This window comes from Leucoraja erinacea, chromosome 1 (genome assembly GCF_028641065.1).
Source record: "Leucoraja erinacea ecotype New England chromosome 1, Leri_hhj_1, whole genome shotgun sequence".
Taxonomy (NCBI): domain Eukaryota; kingdom Metazoa; phylum Chordata; class Chondrichthyes; order Rajiformes; family Rajidae; genus Leucoraja; species Leucoraja erinaceus.
Window position 1 is genome coordinate 67,697,464 of NC_073377.1, and position 18,770 is coordinate 67,716,233.

At 42.6% G+C, this 18,770-nt stretch overlaps 1 protein-coding gene across 1 annotated transcript in view; it reads left to right on the top strand.

Moving 5' to 3' along the window:
- corin (corin, serine peptidase) overlaps positions 1-15,630 on the top strand; it is a 156,447-nt gene extending 140,817 nt beyond the window's left edge. The window contains 4 exon segments of the mRNA XM_055636671.1: positions 7,703-7,877; positions 9,305-9,576; positions 12,738-12,871; positions 15,275-15,630. Coding sequence (XP_055492646.1) covers positions 7,703-7,877; positions 9,305-9,576; positions 12,738-12,871; positions 15,275-15,451 — 758 coding nt within the window. The 3' untranslated portion in view covers positions 15,452-15,630.
- Positions 15,631-18,770: the final 3,140 nt, after the last annotated feature.

An 18,770-nucleotide genomic window follows, 5' to 3' on the forward strand; every position in this document is an offset into this window, starting at 1 on the left:
ACTATTTTTGGGGCTACTTCCTTAAGTACTCTGGGATGCAGCCTATCTGGCCCTGGGGATTTATCGGCCTTTAATCCATTCAATTTACCTAACACCACTTCCCGGCTAACCTGGATTTCACTTCGTTCCTCCATCTCATTTGACCCCCGGTCCCCTGCTATTTCCGGCAGATTATTTATGTCTTCCTTAGTGAAGACAGAACCAAAGTAGTTATTCAATTGGTCTGCCATGTCCTTGTTCCCCATGATCAATCACCCGTTTCTGACTGCAAGGGACCTACATTTGTTTTAACTAATCGTTTTCTCTTCACATATCTAAAAAAGCTTTTGCAGTCAGTTTTTATGTTCCCTGACAGTTTTCTTTCATAATTTATTTTCCCTTTCCTAATTAAGCCCTTTGTCCTCCTCTGCTGGTCTCTGAATTTCTCCCAGTCCTCTGGTATGCTGCTTTTTCTGGCTAATTTGTACGCTTCATCTTTTGTTTTGATACTATCCCTGATTTCCCTTGTTATCCACGGATGCACTACCTTCCCTGATTTTTTTTTTTGCCAAACTGGGATGAACAATTGTTGTAGTTCATCCATGCAGTCTTTAAATGCCTTCCATTGCATATCCACCGTCAACCCATTAAGAATCAATCGCCAGTCTATCTTGGCCAATTCACGTCTCATACCCTCAAAGTTACCTTTCTTTAAGTTCAGGACCCTTGTTTCTGAATTAACAATGTCACTCTCCATCCTAATGAAGAACTCAACCATATTATGGTCACTCTTGCCCAAAGGGCCACGCACAACAAGACTGCTAACTAACCCTTCCTCATTACTTAATACCCAGTCTAGAATAGCCTGCTCTCTCGTTGGTTCCTCTACATGTTGGTTTAGAAAACTATCCCGCACACATTCCAAGAAATCCTCTTCCTCAGCACCCTTGCCAATTTGATTCACCCAATCTATATGTAGATTGAAGTCACCCATTATAACTGTTTTACCTTTGTTGCACGCATTTCTAATTTCCTGTTTGATGCCATCCCCAACTCCACTACTACTGTTAGGTGGCCTGTACACAACTTTTCTGCCCCTTAGTGTTTCGCAGCTCTACCCATATCGATTCCACATCCTCTAAGCTAATGTCCTTCCTTTCTATTGCGTTAATCTGCTCTCTAACCAGCAACGCTACCCCACCTCCTTTCCCTTTCTGTCTATCCCTCCTGAATATTGAATATCCCTGGATGTTCAGCTCCCAGCCTAAGAGATAAAACGTGCAAGATAGTTGGGGAAATGGGTGCGCACAGGGAAGTGGGGGGAACCAGGGTGGGATGTTGCTTAAAATTGGAGAATTCAATGTTCATGCTGTTGGGTTGTAAAATACCCAAGGAAACCACGAGATGTTGTTCCTCCAGTTTGTATGTGACCTCGCTTGTGCAATGGAGGAGGCCCAGGACTGAAAGGTCTACATGGAAATTGGAAGGGGAGTTAAAATGGTTGGCAACTGGGAGAACCAGCTGGCTTTGGCAGTTAGAGCTCAAGTGTTCAGTAAAACGATTCGGCTTTCTTCTCCACAACACACTACCCAGAGCCCTACCACTCACTGTGTACGTCCTGCCTGATTTGACTTCCCAAAATGCAACACCTCACACTACTCTACATTAAACTCTAGTATCCATTCTTCAGCTCACCTGCCCAACTGATCAAGATCCTGCTGCAATTTTTGATAACCATCTTTGATATTTACAATGCCACTAACTTTTGTGTAATCTGCAAACTTACTAATCATGCCTTGTACGTTCTCATCAAAATCATTGAAATAGATGACAAACCGCACTGAACCCTGAGCCTAGTCACAGTGAACACTGGTCACAGGCCTCCAGTCTGAAAACAACTTTCCACCATCATCTTCTGCTTCCTTCCATGAAGTCAGCTTCCTTTCTACCCAGTCAGCTTGCTCTCCTTGAAACCCCCATGCAATCTAAGGTTACAGAGCAGCCAACCATGCAGAACCTTGTCAAATGCCTTGCTGAAATCCATAAACAACATCTACAGCTTGCCCTCATTAACCTTTTCGGTCACATCTTCAAAAAAAAACAAATAAAATTTGTGAGACCTGGTCTTAGACAATAGACAATAGGTGCAGGAGTAGGCCATTCGGCCCTTCGAGCCAGCACCGCCATTCAATGTGATCATGGCTGATCATCCCCAATCAGTACCCCGTTCCTGCCTTCTCCCCACATCCCCTGACTCCGCTATCTTTAAGAGCCCTATCTAGCTCACTCTTGAAAGTATCCAGAGAACCGGCCTCCACCGCCCTCTGAGGCAGAGAATTCCACAGACTCACAACTCTCTGTGAGAAAACGTGTTTCCTCGTCTCCGTTCTAAATGGCTTACCTCTTATTCTTAAAATGTGGCCCCTGGTTCTGGACTACCCCAACATCGGGAACATGTTTCCTGCCTCTAGCGTGTCCAAACCCTTAATAATCTTATATGTTTCAATAAGATTCCCTCTCATCCTTCCAAACTCCAGAGTGTACATGCCTAGTTGCTCCATTCTCTCAGCATATGACAGTCTCGCCATCACGGGAATTAACCTTGTAAACCTACGCTGCACTCCCTCAATAGTCTTCTATGTAGAAAACTATGCTGACTATTCCTAATCAGTCCCTGTCCATCAAAATGCATGAACTAAGCTGAACTATTTACGAGGAATTTCTCAGACTTCTATTTATTCTCTGGAAATGTACCATCCCTCTCTTTATTGGGTTTGCTTATGAAATGCTTCACTTTTTTAAATTTTATTGGCATTCACACCATATTCCATCCTTTCTTTTGTTTTAGAGAAACAAGGAACTGCAGATGCTAGTTTATTTTTAAAAAAAAACACAAAGTGCTGGCATAACTCTGTGTCAGGATCTCTAGAGAACATGGATAGGTGATGCAAAATGCTGGAGTAACTTAGCGAGTGAGGCAGCATAACTGGAGAGAAGGAATGGGCGACGATTCGGGTCGAGACCCTTCTTCAGACTAAGGGGGCGGGACAAAGATAGAATGTAGGCGGAGACAGTAAGAATGGTGGGAGAACTGGGAAGGGGAAGGGGAGGGAGAGAGAAAGCAAGGGCTATCTGAAGTTAGAGAAGTCGATGTTCATACCGCTGGGGTGTAAACAACCCAAGCGAAATATGAGGTGCTGTTCCTCCAATTTGCGCTGGGCCTCACTCTGACAATGGAGGAGGCCCAGGACAGATAGATCAGATTGGGAATGGGAATGGGAGGGGGAGTTGAAGTGCTGAACCACCGGGAGATCAGGTAGTTTAAGACGGACTGAGCGGAGGTGTTCAGCGAAACGATCGCCGAGCCTGCACTTGGTCTCGCCGATGTAGAGAAGTTGACACCTGGACCAGAGGATACAGTAGATGAGGTTGAAGGAGATGAAAGTGAACCTCTGCCTCACCTGGAAAGACTGTTTGGGTCCTTGGATGGATTCGAGGGAGAGGTAAAGGGAAAAGTACCCAAGGAGGGGGTGGTTTTTTTGGGAAGGGATGAGTTGACCAGGGAGTTTCGGAGGGAACGGTCTCTGCGGAAAGCAGAAAGGGGTGGGAAGGGATGAGTTGGCGAAAATGTTGGAGGATTATATGTTGTATGCGACATAAGGAAGCTTGGCTGACAAGGGATGTAAAGGCATTGGTTAAGAATAAAATGGATGCATGAGATAGGGATAGGTATAGACAGCTGGGATCAAGTGCATCCCTGGAGGAGTTTCGGGAACTAAGGAGCAAAGTAAAAAAGGAGCTCAGAAGGGAAAAAAAGTGCCAGGAGATAGAATAGAATAGAATAGTTTCTTTATTGTCATTGTAACATGAACCATGTACAACGAAATTTAAAATGTCAGCCAGTCAGTGCAGCATTCAAACATTTCTAAAAGCTAACGATACATACAATTTAAAATATTAAAGATAAACAACTAAATAAATATCACGAACAAAGCACGCATACACACCCAACCCTCCATCCTTCTGTCGATTTCACAGTTACCACAGTCCCTTAGTCTGTATCGCCCCTGCATTCCTTGGCGGCTACATTTAGTGCTTTTATAGCAGTGGGGTAAAAACTGTTTTTTAGTCTATTTGTCCCTGTCCTTGTAGATCTGTACCGTCTGCCTGACGGCAACAGTTCAAACAGGGAGTGTCCGGGGTGGGAAATGTCCTTTATGATATTCTGGGTTTTTTTGGTGCAGCGGGAACTGTGTAAGTCCTCCAAGGTAAGGAGAGAGCAGCCGACAATCCTCTGGGCGTTGTCAATGGCCCTCTGGAGCGCTTTCCTCTGAGCCGCTGTGCAACTGGTGTACCACACGCATACACAGTATGTTAGTATGCTCTCAATGGAGCACCGATAAAAGGACAGCAGCAGTCTCTGAGTGATGTTATTCTTCCTGAGCACCCTCAGGAAGTGCAGTCTCTGCTGGACCTTTTTCAGCAGCGCAGTGGTGTTCACGCTCCACGTCAGGAAATCCGCCACCCTCTCTACACAGTCCCCTCTGATAGTCAATGGTACCATGTCCGTTTTGTTCTTCCTGAAGTCTATTATTACTTCCTTTGTCTTTAAGGTGTTGAGGAGCAGGTTATTTTCTTCACACCACACTGTCAGCTGCTCCACCTCATCCCGGTAGGCGTCCTCGTCCCCCCCGGACATAGCTCTGGCAGGTAGCATAAAAATCCCAAAATATTTTATAAATACATTAGGGGGGAGGGGTAACTGGAGAGAGAGTGGGACCTCTCAGGAATAAAAGCAGTCACCTCTGTGTAGAGCCACAGGAGATGGGCAAGGTCCTCAATGAGTATTGCTCCTTTCTCTGAGGAGAAAGACAGTAGGACGGAGGAAATTGGAGCAATCACTGGAAGTGTCATGAGAGCAGTCAGGGTTACCGTCGAGGAAGTACTGAAGGTACTGTCGTGTTTGAAGATAGACAAATCTCTGGGGCCTAATCAGATATCCAAGGACATTGCGGGAAACTAGAGAGGAAATTGTGGGAGCCCTGGTTGAAATTTATGAATCGTCATTAAATACAGGAGAGGTGCCAGAGGATTGGAGGGTAGCGAATGTTGTGCCTCTTTTCTAGAAGGGCTGCAGGGAAAATGCTGGGAACTATAGGCCGGTGAGCTTAACATCTGTAGTTGGTAAATTACTCGAGAGTATTCTGAGGGATAGGACATACAGGCATTTGGATGGATAAGGGCTGATTAGGGACAGTCAGCATGGTTTTTTTGGAAAATGTGACCAAAAAGGTTGATAAAGGCAGAGCTGTAGATGTTGTGTACATGGACTTCAGTAAGGCGTTCGACACGGTGACAAAGGGTAGGCTGTTCTGGAAGGTTAGATCTCATGGGATCCAAGGAGAGATAGCTGAATGGATAGCAAATTGGCTCCATGGAAGGAAGCAGAGGGTGAAGGTGGAAGCTTGCTTCTCAGAATGGAGGCCTGTGACTAGCGGTGTGCCTCAGGGTTTGGTGCTGGGCCTGTTACTGTTTGTCATCTACACCAATGATTTGGATGAGAACATACATGGCAAGATTAGCAAGTTTGCTGATGATACAAAAGTTAGTGGTTTTGCAGATAGTGAAGATGGTTGTGAACGATTGCAGCAGGATCTGGATCGATTGGCCAGGTGGGCGGAGAAATGGTTGATGGAATTTAATGCAGAGAAGTGTGAGGGGTTGCATTTTGGGACGTCGAACAGGGACAGGACCTACACAGTAAATGGTAGGCCTCTGGGTAGTGTTGTAGAGCAGGGGGATCTAGGAGTGCACTTGCATGGTTCCATGAAGGTCGAGTCGCAGGTAGATAAGGTGGTCAAAAAGGCTTTTGGCACTTTGGCCTTCATCAGTCAGAGTATTCAGTATAGAAGTTGGGAGGTCATGTTGCAGTTGTATAAGACGTTGGTGAGACCGCATGTAGAATATTGTGTTCAGTTCTGGGCACCATGTTGTAGGAAAGATATTGTCAAGCTTGAAAGGGTTCAGAAAAGATCTACGAGGATGTTGCTAGGACTAGAGGGTGTGAGCTGTAGGGAGAGGTTGTGTGGCTGGGTCTCTATTCCATGGATCGTAGGAGGATGAGGGGAGATCTTATAGAGGTGTACAAAATCACGAGTGGAATAGGTAGATGCACAGTCTTTTACCCAGAATAGGAGAATCGAGGACCAGAGGACATAGGTTCAAGGTGAAGGGGAAAAGATTTAAAAGGAATCCAAGGGGTAACTTTTTCACACAGAGGGTGGTGGGTGTATGGAACAAGCTGCTAGAGGAGGTAGCGGCTCGGACTATCCCATTGTTTAATAAACGGTTGGACAGGTACATGGATAGGACAGGTTTGGAAGGTTATGAACCAAGCGCAGGCAAGTGGGACTAGTGTAGCTGGGACATTGTTGGCCGGTATGGGCGAGTTGAGCCGAAGGGCCTATTTCCACACTGTATTACTTTATGACTCTATGCTGCCTTATCCACTGTGTTACTCCAGCATTTTGTGTCTACCTTCGATTTAAACCAGCATCTGCAGTTCTTTCTTACACATGGATAGGTGATGTTTTGGGTCAGGACTTTTCTTCAGGCTGAAGAAGTGCCCTGACATCTATCTATGTTCTCTAGAGATGTTACCAGACCTGCTGAGTTACTCCAGCACCTTGTGTCTTTCTTTTGTATTCCTTAATTTTCTTTTATTCTTGTGTTACTATTTGATCATTCATCCAGGCTTTCTTCTTGAATGTTGGTTTTTGAAATGCACTCTTATACTTTACTACTTAGCAAATCTCAGTTTATCTCATAATAGTTTAGCCGTTGCTGTGCCTTGTTGCTTTTACTGCAAGAATGGTGGTTTATGTCAAATCACAGATTGTAATTTGAATGGGGAATAGTATAAATGATTTGAGATGGGCTGAGAGCTATGAATCACACGTCTACAGACTGTAACAGTATAACGAGGAATAGCACTGTATTCCTTGCAGCTACTTCTGGATTTTGTATTTAGTTGCACTTGTTCAGATGCTAGAAGCTACGATTTGTTTTACTCAGTGATGGCAGAAATGACAAAAACACATTCTTCCCACTATTTAGTCTTTTAGCAACTGATATATGGAGGAATGGGAAACATTTGAACTGAATATGATCAACCTAGTCTTTTAGACTTAAGTAACACTTCCCGAAGCAACAAACTTACAGATTTACCTGGTTTGCAAACAGAGGGAATAATGATGGTCTCATCTATCCTGTCTCCCTTTGAGAGGAGTTTTAATAGCTGTAATTTAGGTGGAGAAATAGTGGAAGGTAACAAAAATAATTGACCTAAAACATTTTTTAAAATGTACAAGTAAGAACTCTTGCTTAATGGATAGGAAAGATCCAGAGGGATATGGGGACCAGTTAGGACCAGCTTAGATGGTGCATCTTGGTTAGCATAGACAAGTTAGGTCAAAGGGCCTGGTTGACTGCTGTTTGACTCGCTGACTAAGTTCATAAGATCATAATTGATAGTAGAAAGAATGAGGCCATTTGGCCCAAGAAGTCTACTCCGCCATTCAATCATGGCTGATCTATCTCTCCCTCCTAACCCGATTCTTCTGCCTTCTCTTATAGCCCTAACACCCGTACTAATCAAGACTAAGGTGAGTTGTAGATTTTGAACGTATCAATCCATCCATTAATTTTCTTTTTTTTTTTCTAGACTGCGGTCAGCGGCCAGCAATTCGACTCAATAAAAGAGTTATCGGAGGCAGAACAAGTCGTCCAGGCCGCTGGCCCTGGCAGTGCTCCATGCAGAGCGAGGCCGGTGGGCATACCTGTGGATGCGCACTGATTAGACGGAAATGGGTTTTGACAACAGCACATTGCTTTGAAGTGTAAGTTTAACACCATTAACTCTGAAAATCCAGATGATTGATCAATGATACATTAATATAAGGAGTCATGGCCTATCTGTGGGTACATTTCAAATGATTCCTAATTTATTTTTAATAGTACTCTACTTATTTCTGGAATTACTGGTTCCATTGATGGAACGGCTTTAAAATAGCAAGAAATCTGATTCCCACCTTTCTACTTGATAAGTTTCTGGTTTCAACTGTGTTTTCCCAATGTTCAAAGAGCAAGCCTGGGGGTAGTCCTCCAGGGAAGGGTGGCTAAATCCCAGCGTCTACTATTACATGCCACTCGTGTACACAACATGGCAGTGAAATAAAGAAGATTATTGGCAATGAGTCCCCAACTTGTTTTTTCTGTTACAGAAATGGAAGGCTGAGGGGGAAAAAAGTTAGAGAAATAGGGTGTGGCCGTGTGGATTTCAGAAAAACATAGGAACTAGATGCAGGAGTAAGCCATTCGGCCCTTTGAGCCAACATTGCCATTCAATATGATCATAGATGATCATTCAAAATCCACCCCCTGTTCCTTTTTTTTAATCCCCATATCCCTTGCTTCCGTTAGCCCAAAGAGCTAAGTCTCCCTCTTGAAAACATCCAGTGAATTGGCCTCCACTGCCTTCTGTGGCAGAGAATTCCACAGATCCACAACTCTCTGGGTGAAAATGTTTTTCCTCATCTCGGTCCTAAATGACCTCCCCTTATTCTTAAATTGTGACCCCCCTGGTCTGGACTCCCCCAACATTTCCTCTGCCTATCCGTAGCCCCACGTCCCCCTCCCTTTTCATTTGTGCATTAATTGCCGCATATTGTGTTTTGAATTGTATTCTGTATTTACTTTGTGTACTAGTCATGTCTCTACTATTTATTTCATTCCCCTTACATGTTTTTCCTCTACCTGCTAAATTTTTGTAAGGTGTCCTTGAGACTCTTGAAAGGCGCCCATAAATAAAATGTATTATTATTATTATTATTAACATCGGGAACATTTTTCCTGCATCTAGCCTGTCCAATCCCTTAATTTCCTCTGGTTGTTCCAGTTTCCTCCCACATCCCAATGACGTGTGGGTTTGTAGGGTAATTGGCCTCTAAATTGTCTCTAATATGTAGGAAGTGCATGAGAAAGTGGGCTAACATAGAACAGGTGATCGGTGGGCCAATGCTGTATTTCTAACCTATCTAAACTAGAGAAAAGCTTGAGCATTGGAGGCCAAGCTGTCACAGTAGGGCCTCACATCCCAATGGCCCTTTATTGCATGAGACCCTGAGATATTAAATTTTTCTTCTTTCCGCAGATGCTGGCTTATCAGCAGTGTGTTTCCAGCATTTTCTGGTTTAATTTTAAAATGCACCAGGAATTAGTTTTTTGTATCGCATTCCAACTTCCTTTTTGATATGTTCTGTTGTAGGCAAGAAAATGCAGCTGCCTGGAGTGTCGTGTTTGGAATTAACAATCTGGACCATCCGTCTGAATCTATACAAATCCGAAAAGTGAAACGGATTATCTTGCATCCACGCTATAAAAATATATTTAATGATTATGACATCAGTGTGGTGGAGCTACATGAAGATGTGATTGAGACCAGTTATGTCCGACCTGTTTGCCTACCTGCAAAGGACCAAGTGGCAGAACCAGATACCTATTGCTTCATCTCAGGATGGGGGAGCACTGGTAGCAAAGGTAAGACATATCAATGTAAACTATCTATTAAGAATATGATGCTAAGAGTAGATAAAACTCTCACCTGAGTCAACATGATGCTGGACAACTAATGACCTAGCAAAAACCAGTCTTTGGCTGGTCTTCCAGATTAGCATTGCGATTCAGAGAGCTACATTGTTGGAAGTTCTTTCTATTAGATTAGACATTGAACGACCTCAGTGGGTGTAGTATGAGGTATCCTGAGCTTCATTTATTCATAATCATAATCATCATATTTAGCCAAGTATGTTTTGCAACATACGAGGAATTTGATTTGCCATACAGTCATACCATTAAAAAGCAACAAAACACACAAATTACATTTTAATATGAACATCCACCACACTGACTCCTCTACATTCCTCACTGTGATGGAAGGCGAAAAAAAGTTCAATCTCTGCCCTTCTTTATTCTCCCGCGGTCGGGGGCCTCGAGCCTTCCATTGACGGGGCGATCTTGGCTCCCGTAGCCGGAGGTTGGGCTCTCCACATTAGGGCAATCAAGCTCCTGGATGTCAGCTCCCTGCGCCAGGGGCGATCGACCCCGGATCGGGGCTGGTCAAACTTTCTGCATCGTTTGGAGCTTCCCGACATTGGTCTCTACCCGAGACTGCGAGCTCCTCGATGGTGAAATCCGCAGGCCGCGGTTGGAGCATCGATCCCATGCAAGGAATCGGCTCCAATGGTAAGTCCACGTCCCCACGGTGGGCTCAAAGTCAGTCACGAGCATTTTCATTGGCTCATTGGGGAAAAAAGGTAAGCAGTAGTTTTCGGAACCAAGGATAACTGACTGGTAATGTTAAATGTCCGCCGAGCTTCACAGCCGTGTATGTCTAGTTTCTTAAAAGTTGTCTCCACTCCTTCTCCCGTCTCTGCTCCCCCTCTTTTAAATGGACTTACCGTACACTGTGCTTTAGCCGTCTTTTTACAGCGCCAACCTTCCTGTTCATCGAGGTGTGTGGCTGTTTCACCTTGGCATTGTACTGTGTGAATTTTTTAGACAACGCTCTCACTGCTTGCCCTGTCCCCCACCTGCATTAGGGGTTATGAAGGAAGCGATGTGTTTGTGTGTGTTTCACTCTGACAGTCGCCGTTTCAGTTGCCAGTTTTTCAGATGACGGCCGGCAACTTGACAGTCACCAGCAGTCTGCTGAAAAATCGCCTAAGTAGATTCTTTAGTAACTTGTCAGTTTCTTTGTTGAACTAAATTAAGTCGCATGTTGCAATCAAAAGCGCTTGTACAATTGGGTGGGATGAAAGCCAAACTGTAAGAAAGAGACCCATAACTTTTCAAAGAACACAAATTAATGCCTCAACTTTCCTCCTCTCAGCTCAAAAAGGAAGGGTCTACTTTAACTGTTTTCTATACCTTACCCTCCTGAAGTGGGCCCAAATTATTAAAATTTGTGCCATGTGTGTGCCCACACGGCCGGTAGAGTTGATTAATAACGCAATACAAAGATTGTCATTTTGCACTGATTTGACTAAAGAACATGACAATGCAGATTTTTTTTAAATCAATTAAAACTGGCAGAAACTATCCTCTTTACACAAAGACTCTGGACTGGATTTCCACGTTATTTTACTGAAAGATAAAAGCCAATCTTAATTTACGATATCTTTCTAGCATACTCTTTTGACATAATGTCATGTTCTACTCTTGAAATTCTCCCACACATTTGCTTATTCAATATAAATTACAAGTTCTCATGTTAGTTAGTGACATTCTTTCATGGTAGAAAACTGGAATATTTGTCTCAAAGTGGTAAAAAAACGATCCATATCATTTGGGAACATGCTGATTTGACTTGAGACTGCATTCTTGTTCCATGGTTTGATTTAAGACGATTGTGTTTGTAACAACTTTTTCGACGAGGATATGTCTTCAAATAGAAAGTTTCAATCAAAGAATGGAGTAAAATTTCAATAGGGATTCTCCTAATTTCCTGACATGATTGTCAGATCTCCCAGAAGAACTATACACCAGTTTATTAAATTTTTTCCAGTTTCTGCTCACCCGCTAAAATCGCACAGGAGAATACACATGGAAATTCTGTTCCAGTCTGTCAGTAAAGTAAAAGCTTCAAAACCACTATGAAGCAATGTGTGATGTCTCCCAGAAACCAGCAATAGTCCCCCAGAAGGGTCTTTAAGAGTGTGAGAAACCTGAACAGAGGAGCCAGTCTGCCAGAAGCCAGAAATAGTCTCCCAGAAGGGGCAAGTCCCCAGAAGACACGATGCGCCGAGAGGCAGGAGCTAGTCTCCCAGTCGCAGCAAAAGTCAACGAGACAGGCCCTTTGTTAGAGTTTCTAGAGTTTGAGGTTAAAGTGGAGATGTGATGTAATTAAAGTGAAGGGGGAGATGTGATGTATTTGTAATGTACTATCATTGAATGTATTTACATTACATATGTAATGTAATGTACATATGTAATGTAATTGCCAGTGCCCCTTGAGGCCAAAAGCAGAAGCTGGCAGATGTACCTGTGCCTCGTGACTGAGGTCAAGTGACCTTCTGGAAGTTTCAGTCATAGCAGATTAAATTCATCTTACACGATGGCAGATGTGAATTAATTGTGCTAGTCACAACAGGGCATGACAGAGAACATTGCACAATGTATTGAAGAAACTGTGTTGTAACCCTGTAATTGGCACTGAAACCTTAACACATCAAATATAATTCATATCACAAAATGGGTACAACTGTTTCTCAATTCATGTAAAGAATGCATTCTTGGAAAATGATGGTAAGCAAAATACTGTAAATGAAAGGTACACAAAAAAGCTGGAGAAACTCAGCGGGTGCAGCAGCATCTATGGAGCGAAGGAAATAGGCGACGTTTCGGCCCGAAACGTTGCCTATTTCCTTCGCTCCATAGATGCTGCTGCACCCGCTGAGTTTCTCCAGCTTTTTTGTGTACCTTCGATTCTCCAGCATCTGCAGTTCCTTCTTAAATACTGTAAATGAAAGTTGGTTGAAATGCATGAAGGCAATTTTGGTCCAGTATATTCCTATGGGCAGAGTGTGGTGCACTATTTGCTAAAACATAAATCAAGGAATACGAGTATCTGGAAACCATTGTATTTATGAGGCATGGTAATGGAGTAGAAAAGCTAATGTTTCTTGTAACTTTCGTTTCAGTTCCATTCAAGCTTCAGGAAGGAGAAGTGCGCATTCTTCCCCTTGACCGTTGTCAGTCATTTTTTAAGACAAAATTAATCACTTCTCGCATGTTATGTGCAGGCCATGAACCTGGAACTGTGGACGCTTGTATGGTAAGTCGGTATTGAATACTTACTTCATTTGCTTATTAAAGTCCAGCACAGTATATGGCTGTAGGCCACATCTAGTCCATGTGATGTTTTTGCCTGGCTAGCTCTGTGCTCTGCAAGGTTCCAGCCCTCGGCCAACCTACTGTTGGGCTTGAAGATAGATATAAAATGCTGGAGTAACTCAGTGGGACCGGCAGCATCTTTGGAGAGAAGGAATGGGTGACGTTTCCAGTCGAGACCCTTCTTTGGACAAGTCAGGGGAAAGGAAAACGAGAGATTTAGACAGTGCTGTAAAGAGATCTAGAACAAATGAATGAAAGATATGCAAAAAGGTAACATTCACAAATTATAGGAGCAGAATTAGGCCATTTAGCCCATCGAGTCCACTCCACCATTCAATCATGGCTGATCTCTGCCTCCTAATCCCATTTTCCTGCCTTCCCATAACCCTTGACACCCGTTCTAATCAAGAATTTGTCTATCTCTGCCTTAAACATATCCATGTTGGCAATGAGTTCCACAGATTATTTACCCTCTTACTAAATAAGTTCCTCCTCACATCCTTTCTGATTACTTACCACTGATTCGACTTGATAATTAACCTTTTGGGAGCCCTGCACCAGCATTCCCAAGTCCATTTGCACCTCCGATTTGTGGATTCTCTCTCCATTTAGAAAATAAACTACGCCTATATTCTTTTTACCAAAATGTATGACTCCACATTTTCCTACACTGAATTTCATCTGCCACTTCTCTGCTCACTCTCCTAACCTGTCCAAGACCTTCTGCAGAGCCCTTGCTTCCTCTACATTGCCTGGCCCTCCACCCATTTTAGCATAATCTGCAAATTTGGCCAAAAAGCCTTCAATCCCCTTATCTAAATAATCGATATACAATGTGAAGAGAAGCAGCCCCAGCACCGACCCTCGTGGCCAACCCACTATCCATGCTAGTATCTTCCCTTCAATGCCATGGTCCCTCATCTTCCCTAACAGCCTGACCTGTGGCACCTTATTGCAGGCCTTCTGGAAATCTAGGTAAACAACATCTACAGCCTCCCCTCTGTCTGTCCTGCTATTAATTTCCTCAAAGAACTCTAGCAGGTTCGTCAGGCAAGATCTTCCCTTCACAAAACCATGCTGACTTCGGCCTATTTTATCGTGAACTTCCAAGTAGTGCATAACCTCATCCTTTATAATTATAATTGACTCTAAAATCTTACCAACCATCGGTCAGGCTAACCGGCCTATAGTTTCCACTTCTGCTTTGCTCCCTTCTTATACAGTGGGGTTATTGGCAATTTTCCAATCTTCAGGAACCACTCCTAACTCCAATGATTCTTGAAATATCACAAATAATGCCTCCACAATCGCTGAGGCCACCTCCTTCAGAACCTTGGGGTGCAGTTCATCCGGTCCAGGTGACTTATCCACCCTCAGACCTTTCAGTTTTCTGAGCACCTTCTTAGTAATGGCCACTCCGTTAACTTCCATCCCCTGACTCTCCAGGATTGCAGGCACACTGCTGGTGTCTTCCACTGTGAAGACTGATGCAAAAACGTTATTCAATTCCTCTGCCATTTCTTGATTACCCGTTATTTCTCCTGCATCATTCTCCAGCTAGTCCACTCTTACCTCTTTCTTACTCTTTATATATCTGTAGAAAATCTTGCTAACCTCTTTTATATTATATTTTTTGCATTTTGTTTTCTGATATAAAAATAAATCTCAACATTGATCTATTTATTTCATTTTTGTCAATTAGTTAGAAAGTAACATTTTATTAATCATTTTCTGAGCCTCACTGGCAAGGCCATAATTTATGGTCCATTCTTATCTGCTCCTGATGAGGTGGTACTGAGTCATCTTCTTGAACTGTTGGAAGTCCTTCTGGTAAAGATGCTCACACAATACCATTGGGTGGTATATTTCCAGAATTTAGACCAGCAATAATGAAGGATATATTTCCAAGGCAGGAAGGTGTACAACTTGAAGGGGAATCTGCAGATGGTGGTGTGTCCATGCACCACTGCCTTCATCCTCCTTGATGTTGGGAGGTCACAACCGTTGGAGATATATTGACCAGCAGCCGTGTGCACTGCTGGAACTGTATGTTAGTGTAAGAAGGAACTGCAGATGCTGGTTTGAACCATTGACACAAAAAGAGTAACTCAGCGGGATAGTTTTTCCTATAATTGCAACTGCACTCATTCACATAGTTTAAGAGCACAATTGGAGAAAGCTTAATTTGTAATTTCATTTTGGCTTTGAATTGCTAATGGAATTAACTAGGTTGTATTCATGGATCATCTTAGACTGTCAATCTTTGGCCAAAGTAGTTTTAATATATTTTAATAAAGAGTATGAGTCTCCATTCCCTGAACCACTTTGTTTTTCTGTTGATCAGGGCGACAGTGGAGGGCCGCTGGTTTGTGAACAGCCTGGAAACAGATGGACTTTATTTGGTTTGACCTCTTGGGGATCAGTGTGCTTCGCAACGTTCCTTGGTCCTGGCATATACAGCAATGTAACCCACTTTGTTGAATGGATTGAAAGGCAGATTTATATTCACACATTTCTATAAATGAATCATTTAAAGGCCAACACTGCAACATTCAAGATATGATGTTAAACAGCAGAAGGTAGAATTGTACAAGCTGACATACAGTGCCCTCCATAATGTTTGGGACAAAGACCCATCATTTATTTATTTGCCTCTATACCTCACAATTTGAGATTTGCAATAGAAAAATTCCCATGTGGTTAAGGTGCACTTTGTCAGATTTTAACAAAGACCATTTTTATACATTTTGGTTTCACCATGTGTTTATAAATAGTCCCCCCATTTCAGGGCACCATAATGTTTGGGACATAGCAATGTCATGTAAATGAAAGTAGTCATGTTTAGTATTTTGTTGCATATACTTTGCATGCAATGACTGCTTGAAGTCTGCGATTCATGGACATCACCAGTTGCTGGGTGTCTTCTCTGGTGATGCTCTGCCAGGCCTGTATTGCAGCCATCTTTAGCTTATGCTTGTTTTGGGGGCTAGTCCCCTTCAGTTTTCTCTTCAGCATATAAAAGGCAAGCTCAAATGGGGTCAGATCGGGTGATTGACTTGGCCACTTAAGAATGTACAATTTTTTAGCTTTGTAGAAACTCCTTTGTTGTTTTAGCAATATGATTGGGATCATTGTCTTGCTGCAGAATGAACCGCCAGCCAATGAGTTTTGATGCATTTGTTTAAACTTGAGTAGATAGGATGTGGCTATACACTTAGAATTCATTATGATACTACCATCAGCAGTTGTATCATCAATGAAGATAAGTGAGCCAGTACCTTCAGCAGCCATACATGCCCAGACCATAACACCCCCACCACCGTGTTTCACAGATGAGGTGGTATGCTGTGGATCTTGGGCAGTTCCTTCTCTCCTCCATAGATTGCTCTTGCCATCACTCTGATATGAGTTAATCTTCATCTCTTCTGCCCACAAGACCTTTTTCTAGAACTGTATTAGCTCTTTTAAGTACATCTTGGCAAACTGTAACCTGGCCATCCTATTTTTGCGGCTAACTAGTGGTTTGCATCTTGCAGTGTAGCCTCTGTATTTGTGTTCCTGAAGTCTTCTGCAGACAGTGGTCATTGACAAATCCACACCTGACTCCTAAAGAGTGTTTCTGATCTGTTGGACAGGTGTTTGGGGATTTTTGTTTATTATAGAAAGAATTCCTCTGTCATCAGCTGTGGAGGTCTTCCTTGGCCTGCCAGTGCCTTTGCGATTAGTAAGCTCACCAGTGTTCTCTTTCTTCTTAATGATGTTCCAAACAGTTGATTTTGGTAAGCCTAAGGTTTGGCTGATCTCTCTAACAGTTTTATTCTTGTTTCTTAGTCTCATAATGGCTTCTTTGACTTTCATTGGCATAACTTTACTTTGGGGTCTTCATGTTGATTAACAGTAATAAAAATTTCCAAAGGCGATGGAAAGATTGGAGGGAAGACTAGGTGCTGTGACATAGAAAATAGAAAATAGGTGCAGGAGTAGGCCATTCGGCCCTTCGAGCCTGCACCGCCATTTGATATGATCATGGCTGATCATCCAACTCAGTATCCTGTACCTGCCTTCTCTCCACACCCCCTGATCCCTTTAGCCACAAGGGCCACATCTAACTCCCTCTTAAATATAGCCAATGAACTGGCCCTCAACTACCTTCTGTGGCAGAGAATTCCAAAGATTCACCACTCTCTGTGTGAAAAATGTTTTCCTCATCTCGGTCCTAAAAGATTTCCCCCTTATCCTTAAACTGTGACCCCTTGTTCTGGTCTTCCCCAACATCGGGAACAATCTTCCTGCATCTAGCCTGTCCAACCCCTTAAGAATTTTGTAAGTTTCTATAAGATCCCCCCTCAATCTTCTAAATTCTAGCGAGTACAAGCCGAGTCTATCCAGTTTTTCTTCATATGAAAGTCCTGACATCCCAGGAATCAGTCTGGTGAACCTTCTCTGTACTCCCTCTACGGCATGAATGTCCTTCCTCAGATTAGGAGACCAAAACTGTATGCAATACTCCAGGTGTGGTCTCACCAAGACCCTGTACAACTGCAGTAGAACCTCCCTGCTCCTATACTCAAATCCTCTCTTGTGACCTCTCTTGTACCTGGATTAAGGAGGCAATTAAATACACCTGAGCAATTATAAACGCCTGTGCAGCTATGTTTCCCAAACATTATGGTGCCCTGGAATGGGGGGAACCATATATAGCTGTAATTTTTACATGGTGAAACCAAATTGTATAATATATTTTATTAAATCTGACAATGTGCACTTTAACCACATATGTTTTTTTTCTATTACAATTCTCAAATTGTGGAGTACAGGGGCAAATATATAAATGATGGGTCTTTATCCCAAACATTATGGAGGGCACTGTGCTACAAAATTACCTCCTTTATCATTGCACTTCTTTCAAGTTCACTGAAAATATCTGGTAATAATCATTGCTCTCATCACCTTTCTGTTCATCGAAAAAAAATGGTGATATCCTAATTCATATGGAATAACTGCACACAACAGCTTCACTAGGCTGATAGAGGATTCAGTGACTGTAAATATTGACGAGGGACATTAAGAGATGTTCATTCCAGTGTGTAATACATCAAAACCCTGCTGCTTTGTCTTGAGTTTTATAGTGTTTGCATTTCAAAGCTGTACAACCCGGTAAGTCATAGATCATTGTGCATTGTTCAACCAAGCTGCGGAGAGGAACATTCACCACTTCTAACTTGACTATTTAAGAAAAAAGTGCATTCTTTACGGGGCTGCCTCACATTGAGGATGCTGTTGAGGGAATAAACACTTTCATATTGTTCAGAAGAGAGTTTATGGTTTGTACTTGCTTCAATGCAAAACTGTCAATCCAAAAGTAGCAGAATTCTAAACTGATCTCTACATACTATCAGTCAGATCTTTTTATAACAATTAAGCATTGGTCACTGTGGAACATTTTCTGCATCTTGACATCTAAATGGTTATTGACTTGAATAGTGATGTGTTAACTGGATTACATGTTAAAAAATATTTTATTCAGTAAAGCTCTTCCCTGGTGAGTATCATGTGGGAAACTGAGCAAAGAGCTTAGTTGTGAGTCATTATGGATTTAGAAGTTACACGTGGAATTGATTTTGTAGTATTATGCATATCAGATTGAACTTACACTGTATAAAAGAGGCAGTTTCATTCAGTTTAAGTAGGAAGGAAGTAACCATGCAAAGTGCACTTCTCAAGAGTCTGTACTCTAATTTCATTACCACTTAAAAGCCAGAAACATTTTGTTACTTTCTAGTAAACTTTATAATCAAGACATGAATAAAATCAGGCTATATACTGGTAGTTAAAAGAAC